Source organism: Xiphias gladius, chromosome 18 (genome assembly GCF_016859285.1).
Source record: "Xiphias gladius isolate SHS-SW01 ecotype Sanya breed wild chromosome 18, ASM1685928v1, whole genome shotgun sequence".
Lineage (NCBI taxonomy): Eukaryota > Metazoa > Chordata > Actinopteri > Istiophoriformes > Xiphiidae > Xiphias > Xiphias gladius.
In genome coordinates, this window is record NC_053417.1 from 13714068 (window position 1) to 13723764 (window position 9697).

A 9697-nucleotide genomic window follows, 5' to 3' on the forward strand; every position below is an offset into this window, starting at 1 on the left:
TGAGCAGCAGGCCGCCTCAGGTATCCAGAGAGATGATAATGAGATGTCCCCAAAACCAAAGGTACCGTGTCTGAACCTGGTAAGTGCCCGGTGTTTAGACGAGGTTTGTCTAGATCGGAGATAACACGTCAGTATCAAAAGCCTTTTAACTCACTGCTGAGTCTAACTCTTTCTGAGGGTATTCAGTCAGTTTTGAACTGCATGGCAAAAATGAATAACACATCTTGTGCCGTAGACAAAGCATGCTCCTTCTACTCTTATTTAAGATATTGTTATTGTTTTTATATTCAAAGCCTTTAGCAAAACAAATGTCACGTATTTTCAAGCAATAAAAATAAATGAATAAAAATAAAAATCAGAGAATACTATTGTTTTAATTAAAACTGTATTTTACTGCATGCATGTAAATGTTATGACTTTCATAACTATTGCTTTGCTCTTTCCATAATTTCTGAAAGACTTTCAGTATAATTTAGCACAACCACATGAAATGCATTAGTGATAAACTATATTTCGGCCTAACATTGTTTTCCTGGTATGTTGCGGTATTCTCAAGATTACATGATCGAATATTTAGGTTGTTCGAGTTCATAAATGACGCTAAGAGTTCCTATTACTTAGATAATAGCATCCCAAATCCCAAATTTCTCACTTGACGTCTAGATCCATATAGGTTAAATAAGATGTAGGCGTTTTTAAATTTTTTCAATGAATGCCGTCGCGATTTCAACGAAATCATGGTCTTTAGGCTGTATAGACTCAAAAACCGAAGAAACATTTTTTCGAAACATTTTATTACACAAATTAGACAATGAAATAAATTATCTAAATTAATTTTCATATTTCATATTCATGTCATTATATTAATTTGCATATTTAAAGATGCTGTTTGCGTATCAATTTGTGTCTAATTTATTGTCCAAAAGTGCTTGACCGCGGCAATCTTCTGAACCGATTTCAACACGCATTCTAATCAAAATACTCTGCTTTTTGTTTTTTTTTTTTTGTTTTTTGCACGAGTCATTTATAATGGTCAGAAATGCGTGTTACGCAGTTAATTTCCCGTTTTGATTTGATATGTAGGCAATTAATGTCTTCCCTATTTGGTTTAGCGGCACAGCACCACTTTGTAAAAATGTATTTATCCGCAGTAGAAAAATGCATCGAAATCTGAGGCCAAAAATAAATAGATGAGCTACAGGTGGAACACTTTGTTGTGCTTGCAGAATTGTTTAGCAAATGAAAAGGAAGAAAGTCTCAGTATGATACAGTACATATAAAAGTGTATCAGGTATATGAAAAGAAAACATATAGGCCAACTCGTTATGTCGGACCGAAATGAGATGAAATAAAGTAAAATTAAATGAAATAACGACATGAAAAAAAGTAAAAAAAAAAACAACAAATAATAGACTGTGGCCTTCAGGGAAAAAAGTATGTTTTTATTCGGTCATTTTTCCGCGTGTAAACTGTCGTGTGTGCCTGCTGCCTGCTTTTCCTGTCCTGCCTGATTTGGTGATTAGGCCCATAATAATATATGAAATAGGAATTAAATGGTTAATTGGAGGGACAAAAACCACACGTGATTGAATTTTTGGCGGATTGTATCAGACTGCTGGATGCTGTAACAGACATCCCACCACACACACACACACACACACACACACACACACACACGCAGGCGCGCGCGCACACACGCACACACACACAGAGTATCTCTCCCTCTCTCTCTCTTTCTCTCTCTCTCTCTCTCTCTCTCTCTCTCTCTTTTCCTCACACACGCACTCCCACACACACACACACACACACACACACACACACACACACACACACCAACCCCGGTTTTACGGGTCTTTGTTTCTGATCTGTTAAATCCCACCCACTTGACATGAACACAGAAGAAGAAGAAAAAAATCTCTCACTCAGGCGCCCACACTATCAGCGCCCAGTCGCTGTTGTCTAGCCTGCCTGCTGGACCCGTAAGATGGAGACGGAGAGTTGTTTGCCTTTCTCTTCGCAGACCAGCAGGAGGACGCCAGAAAACTCCCCGGGACTGGAGCACGGCGGCTCCGGCTCCTTTCTCCCCTGCGATGAGCTGCAGAAACCCTCGCACCTTCCTCCTCCTCCTCCTCTCCCCCACCGCCTCAGCCTGCGCGGGGATGTGTACGCCGCCGCCATGGGGAGGTTTGGTGATGCTGCGGCGGACTTTACGCACGGCGGTGCCCCGGCGAACCCGCCCGCCTCACCGTCCAAACACAGCAAGTTCTTGGAAAGTATAAACCAGGAGCAGAAGGGAACAGCGATAAGCGGCAAGCCGGCGTTTTATGAAAACAATTCGGAAGGTAAGCTAGAGATCATTTAAAATTAAATTTAAAAAAAGAAAGGAAATTAAAAAGAGAAACTGAGCAATAAATAAAAATAGGAACAACAACAAGATCTTTACAATTACTACTACCAATAATGACTGGCTTTTCTTGTTTTTATATTTGACTGAACTACATTTGTCTTAGTGCACAAGTGCTTGACAATACACTGATTTTAATAAAAGATTTCTTAAGAGGCATTCAAAAAATATTAGTATTGTATGTCTAAATTTCTTTAGGGCTGAAGACAGTCCTTTCATTGGCATATTTTTTCCCCCAATCTTGACATTTCAAAAATAAAACAATGCCCATCCTGCTCAGGATAAGCCCGTGTAAAAAATAAATGGAGGAATGGAGGATTAAAAATTAGAAAATAAACATAATCCTTTGCAATGCCTTGTTAAGTTTTGTAAGAAATTAAGTTACACAAATCCAGTGGATCATATTTCAAATCATTATCGGTAAGCAACTTTTTTTTTCAGTTTGCTTGTTCTGTAAATTTGTCATTTCAACCAGGAATTACACAAAAATGTTACTTGATTTTTACTGGGGATGCAATGGTTGTGATAAAAATGTCAACAAGTTTGCCTTCAATGGACAGTCCTTGTTGTAAGTGAGAGAGGTTAAAGGTCAGTCTGGCACCAAGTCTAGTGTGTCATTAGGCTACTATCCAGCTATCAGCTCTTTAGGCCAACATCCAGCTCAGTATTTCAGTGTATTTTAGCCTTTAGACTCTCTTCCAATTGCTTTTTACTTACTTCATTTGCAAGATTTTGTTATATAAAACTACAGGAACTGGCTTTAAATTTTGCAAGCTGGCGTGTGACCAAAGATTGTCAGACGTAATCGCCTACACATGTCCATCTTGGGAAGGAAAGTAACAACAGTATATGTTGAATCGAAGCCTGAAGAAATGATGTGGTCTTTCACTTTATTTATTGGTGTTGATGATTCTGCAGAGCAACAGAGGATATGAGCGCTGATAAGGTCTTTGTGATATCCCTGTCCAGAATAATATACAACAGCTTGATTCATGTTACTGCCAAAGACAGCCGGTAGACTTTTTTCACAATTAGTTATGATAACATTATCAACTGTCCTGTTTCAAAGTGGACTTCGATTACTTTTCTTTTAAATTCAGTTTGAATAAGAGTATGCGTATATGCTTTCCCCTTTCCTCTCTTTCAGGTACATACTCTGTGCAAGGGCGCACACACACGCAAGCTTGTTCACTGACAATTGTTGCGTGTGAGCTTCATTTTTTTTGTAATATTACTGCAAGTGAGTAGGGCTTTGCAGAGTGGATATAGCGTGTGTGTATGTGTGTGTATCTTTCCACACTACTCTTCATTTGTGTGTTTCTGAGTTTGGGCTCGTACACCCTCAAAAGCAGACAGGTCTTCCTGTTTTGTCTACAGTGGGAGGAAAGTTTAGTGATGGAGGGACAGGCTAACAAATGGAAAATACTTCGACCATTTTTACACCATGAAATTTTAGTTTAGTTTGCAATATTGCTTTTCACAAACCATTCTTGCAGTTGTAAGACAGAATTAACACATTTTAATCAATGAGGTAGCTGATTTTTATAAAAGGAATTACTTGATTTTAATGATTCAATTTTACATTTTTTTTCCAATAACAAAAAAAAAAAAAAATGGCCCACAGGTTTCTCACTCACTAATTTTACATATAAAAGGGGACAAGTATGTAAAGAATAATGCTTCTTTTGCGCTTTTACAGATTGAGGAGTTTTAACAATTGAATGTCTTTATCGTATTTATGACATTTAATATGTTTCATATTGTATTCATTAGATTGGTAAATTCTAGTTTATATGTATGATGTTTCCATTGGGAGATTTGCCTTTTTTGTCTTTAAATGTATGGTATAGCCACCACAATATACCCCAGACAAATTTATCCACGGGTACAATAATTTTCTTAACTTATTTAAATTTTCTTTTGTAGAAATATACTATACACACAAATGCCTCTCATTTCTCTGTAAAGATAGAACAAAATAAAAAAATATATCCTTCACTAATCATCCCTTATTATTTAAACTGTTTTGTTAACTCAGCAGCATAAAAAAAGGTTCAAAACTTGTTAATCCCGAGAGAAAAAAGAGGCTGAGATTGCTTCATTTTTAATTATCTAAATTTTTATTATTCATCTGTTATAATAACTATAGCAGATTAATTTAAAAACAGTGAATGTTGTACATCCTGTAATGAAAGAGGATGAAATGTGTTTTAAAGACTCAAGCGGTGGTTTCCACAAATTGAAAACATTAATGTACAGAGCAAGCAGCCTGGAAAAGAAGCTGCTTAAATTTCTACCATGACTATTTAGGTGTAGTAAAATTGATCCCCTTGCTCATAGCATATTCCTACCTATATAATTTTTCCTCTATTTGCCTTTTCTTGCATTTCACATAGATCTCCAGTTACACTGGAAGAGAGGCAGAGCAGATGTGGGTACTTGACAGGGTAAAAGCTATGCTATGCCCGCGGCCCCAGTTTGCAATCTTGATGGAGAATATTTTCGGCATGAACTGCGGTGTGAGGTTGGATCTAATGGACTCCAGGAAATTAATGTTGCAATGAAAAGTGCTCTCTGTTGGGCCCCATGTTGAATCAGGAGAATAGCAGAGTAACGTCTCAGCTGCCCGCGGTGAGTGAGTGCCTGCAGAGTGGTTTTGTTTTGGATCTCAGGGTTAAACTTAATGAACATGGACAACAACATCCAAACACTGCAGGAGGGAACAGCTCTTTCCATGGTCTGTTAACAGGAATGATTTCCCTTTACCACTGAATGTAAAGGTCACAATGTATATATTATTAACTCAAACAATCATGTGTTTTATCATGTATAAATTTGTCACATATTTCAGTGCTGTATCCTAGTTGTCTTATTCTTAATGGGAATGTTTTGACACAGACATTATAATAAGTTTCCCATAGAATAAAATGACATGTTTGTTTGGAATGTGACCCTAAACCTTTCTTTTCTGTATTTCCAAAGGAAATCAAATCTTGTTTTTTAACTTATTGCCTTGTGGGTTTAATTCAAGCCAACTCACTGATAGCTCTTGCCTAAATATGGTTTGTCTGGGCTAATCTAATTAAAACACTGCTTGGCTGAATTAGTGTTGTTTGTGTTGATTTTCTAAGGCATCTCACAGCTCAGCCTCTTTTGGCAGTTTTTGTTTGGGAAATAAATTGAGAAATATAAAAAACAAGCAAGAGATTATTGGTTTTCAGTGATACTTCACGGACAAAATGTTTGATGTAATACCCTGTTTAATTTGATTTTGTAAAAATGTGTAAAGTGACAATGTATTGTTCTTGACCACTGTGTGCCAGAACCATTTAAGTGTGCTGGTATAAAAATGGCTTTAAATAATGTCTCTGGCAGTGAAAAGGGGAGTTTTTGATCATTCAGTTGTTTGCACCGGTGCCTGACATGCAATGACATTTGTTTCCAAGCACTGGCTTATTCTGTACAAACGTTGTATGTTTCTCAACCTCATGTTCGTGGGAGATTTCTTGTGCATGTTCTGATTTCCTCACAATTTCAAAAGACATTTAAGTTGAGTTTTCATTTTTGGTGTTTCTCTGGGATCCTGCCCAGTCTCTCTGAAATCCTATAAAAGAAATTAACAATCTAAAAAACAAAAAAAAAAACCCCCAAAAAACACATTTATATTTTAATTTTATTTAACCACTAAAGCCTCATTGAGATGAACAATTTATTTCTTTAATATAGAATTTTAAAGAGTGTCCTGGCCAAGATGGGCAACAACAAGTTCCAGACAAAGTAAAACAGATTACACAAAATATTTGACAGAGGATCAGATTGCAGTGATGTTAAAATTAAAATGAGAAGTTGATGAATGCAAAATCTTAGGTAAAATCGGCACCCTATAAATAACCAAAAGTGGTACCTTAAAGACAACCTTACAGCAATCCTAAACCATCTAACAATAAATTGATGCTGTGGAATTCACAAGGAAAAAATACGATTGACTTTGCATCTGAATTTATATTTATTTTCAAATATATATAACTGTTTACCTTTCTGTGTACCCTTCATGCCTCAGTCAGAGAGAAAGGAGCTCCAAAAACCATGGGCTATCCTGGGATTGGCATAGACTGTTGTGGCAAGCTGAAAGAGCCAGTCGGTTTACAGGGAGACTCTATCGCTGACTCCATTGATTTATCAGGCAAAAACAAGAAGCGGCGCAATCGCACCACTTTCAGCACCTTTCAGCTGGAGGAGCTGGAGAAAGTGTTTCAGAAGACACACTACCCTGACGTGTATGCCCGGGAACAGTTGGCACTGAGGACCGAGCTCACTGAGGCTCGGGTTCAGGTGTGTTAGGGCAACTACTTCATATTTTACACCTTCTCATTTTATAACTACAAGCAGAAGAGAGTTTGTGACCTGAACAGGACGTATTGTCATCAGAAAATATCCTCTTATACTATTTTTTTGTATTTGAAAGGTTTGGTTCCAGAATCGTAGAGCCAAGTGGAGGAAACGGGAACGCTATGGGAAGATCCAGGAGGTCCGCAACCACTTTGCTGCTACTTATGATATTTCTCTTCTCCCCCGCCATGATACATATCAGGTAGGCCACAGCAGATCTCACATGACATACATGTTATAGTGGTAGAAGTAAATTATTGATCCTGCTGCAAGAACAAGAACCAGTACAAAACTGAACAAGTTCAATCCAAACCTTTGTTGCTAGATTTGCTGTTCATAGCGAAGTATGTAGCATTCTCATGTTCATTTCATCAAATTCCAAATGTGTCTTATCCTATATCTCTCTCCGTCCAGATGCAGGGCAACCTGTGGCCAGGGCCAGCTTCAGGAGGAAGTGGTGGTTCAGGTGCTGGTTGTGTCCTAGGAGCTGACTCCATTCCCTCATCCTGCATGAGTCCATACCCTCACCCCCACAGCAACCTGCAGGGCTTCATGGGTATGCCCCCATCCCCCAGCCACCCACACCACCACCACCACCACCACCACCACCACCAGTCTCACCATCCGAGCATCAATGGCCTCTACTCGCTCCACAGCTTCCCAGGAGGCCTCGGGTCCCCTTCCATCGAGGGTCCTGAGACCGAATACAAGCCGACGGGCCTGGTGGCGCTGCGGATGAAAGCCAAAGAGCCAGGCAGCATCCTCTCCTGGCCTACATGACCACAACAGTGCAAGCTTCCCATTATGCCCTGACTGAGCCAAAGCATATTACATTCCTGACCCAAGCACAGGCCCAGATGTACACACCCACCACTGCATACGACTCAAATATTTCCTCTTAACATTAATGTAAGCCAACTTGGAGACTTTTCGCGATTCAGAATATCTTGGAACAGGAATTTCATGAACGTTGAGGGCAGCTTGAGCCTTCCTGCACGAAAACCAATATATTAATAGGAACATTATTGTTTCTAGCTTTAGTTTAATATCACAATGCTGAGACCAAGGAGGAAAAATTATTTAAGCATGTAAAAAATGTAATTATCATATTAATCTTTGTTTTATGTCTTTTGTGCTTTATAGTGTGACCAGTAATAAAGAACTCCAATTAAATCATCTGTCTTATTCAGTAGGAAAGTATTTTTGGGAGAAGAGATTAAGAAAATGGAACAAAAACAATCTCAGCCAGAATTATTTTAGCCTTGACATGACTCTTTTAGAAAACGACAACCAACAGAGCTAACCAAAAGTCTGTGTCACATTTCTAACTGGGAATGTGGTTGTGAGGCAAAAATGCTTCACAGGCTGCGGTTGCCATAAACAAAGAGATTTCTGCTCTGCAGGAAGTGAGATTCTTTGTGTTCGGGACATGCACAGAGAGACCATACATGTGCGGCCTACTTGGCTTCACTTCAAGAGGCCTTCAGGTTGCACCTCATGTATCAGGAGCAAGTGGCAGGTTCATTAATGAAAAGCTAACTGAGCGACCACACTTTACTATTGATGATAAAGTAGTGAGCCTCCCACAGATGGCTGTCTTCATGTTGAGGCAGGCATTTCTCATTCACATCTGGCATCAGTGGTAAACCTGACCACCTGAGTAATGAGTTACAGTTTAATAGAAGAAATTGGGGTTACCAGTGCTCGAGTGTATTTTGGTTATTATTCACTGAAGCCAGGTCATCTGCTTTCCACTTTCATTTATAAATACTCATGTATTCATGTGTTGTCTTTAAAGAAGAATATGACATAAATATGTTACTTAGTCTCACATGTATTCTGAATGCATTCCTAATAATTGTTTTCAGGAAACCTCCTTGTTGTGCTTTACCCCAAACAATTTACTTTATTGTCAAGGAAACACTGTATTGCATGGTACCATCCCATCTGGGGTAAATTACTAAATTACCAACATATTCATGTCAGATGTGGAAACATTTCAATCTGTATAAGATTGAGAATGCAGCTTGACTTGAGAAAAAAGAGTTCCACTGGTGGACAAAGCCCTCCCAAGCTCCACTTACTCCCCAGGAGTGTACATAGCTTACGGGGGAATATATTGGCTCTCCTTTCCCTTTGCTTGCTTCACCATGACAGCCATGCTGGGGTGGATTAGCTGCCATTCCCCTAGTCTGTGTCGGGGTTTTGTTTGAGCCGCTAACATGTGGTTCCAATAGAAGAATGCACAAACCCATCAGAAACACTTTCCACACCCACAGCTTCAAATTCCAGCCAGGCCCTGGGAGACGGCAGCCCTTACTGCAGTTACATAGTCCCCCTGATTAAATCCCAGATTAAGTGGAGAAGATAAGAAGACCTGTCAGTAGGGATAAGGGATTGAGGAGATGGTCATCTTTAGGAAAGCTAAAGAAATAGCAGATGGTGGATCACTGCTCAATTTTAATATTTATTTTAAGATAGGGAGCAGGTTAATCAAATCTATCCAAAAACAAAAGAGGAAACTCTGTGCCTTAGTGAATTTGATATGTTAACTTTTGAACACTGTCAGGGCAGTTGTAATACAGTAAGTCACAATATTTTAATTGCAGTATGGTTTATTCACCTTAAAAAGAGCTAAATATAATGACCTCATCTTACAATAGGGGGTCATGAGTTTTGATTAAGGTGTCATTAAAAAGGTGTGGCATAAGCTTTGATCTGTATTGACTCAGTATATCAGGCTACAAAGGCCTTATGTCATTTGTCAGAAATGAATGCAAACTGTTGAGGTAAGACTGCACAATCCTGGGGGCAGTTATTAACTAAGCATCAATCTGTGTGGGGGTCATTGTTAGAGTCTGGAAATTACTATATCCTTAGCCTCATTAATGGACTAAAAATATG

The 9697-nt window shown here is 38.8% G+C and overlaps 1 protein-coding gene across 1 annotated transcript; it reads left to right on the forward strand.

Moving 5' to 3' along the window:
* Nucleotides 1–1984: 1984 nt before the first annotated feature.
* alx3 (ALX homeobox 3) lies at nucleotides 1985–7573 on the forward strand. The gene is made up of 4 exons (XM_040153612.1): nucleotides 1985–2342; nucleotides 6465–6736; nucleotides 6870–6995; nucleotides 7208–7573. Exons 1-4 carry the CDS (start codon nucleotides 1985–1987, stop codon nucleotides 7571–7573), a joined length of 1122 nt encoding a protein of 373 aa, XP_040009546.1.
* The last annotated feature ends 2124 nt before the right edge of the window (nucleotides 7574–9697 follow it).

Bases quoted from the DNA above. Each gene is read 5' to 3' on its own strand.
- alx3 (XM_040153612.1), top strand. From the start codon at position 1,985: ATGGAGACGGAGAGTTGTTTGCCTTTCTCTTCGCAGACCAGCAGGAGG. The intron at 2,343-6,464 runs GTAAGCTAGAGA...TTCATGCCTCAG, and splicing joins TTATGAAAACAATTCGGAAG to TCAGAGAGAAAGGAGCTCCA. The intron at 6,996-7,207 runs GTAGGCCACAGC...CTCTCCGTCCAG, and splicing joins CCCGCCATGATACATATCAG to ATGCAGGGCAACCTGTGGCC.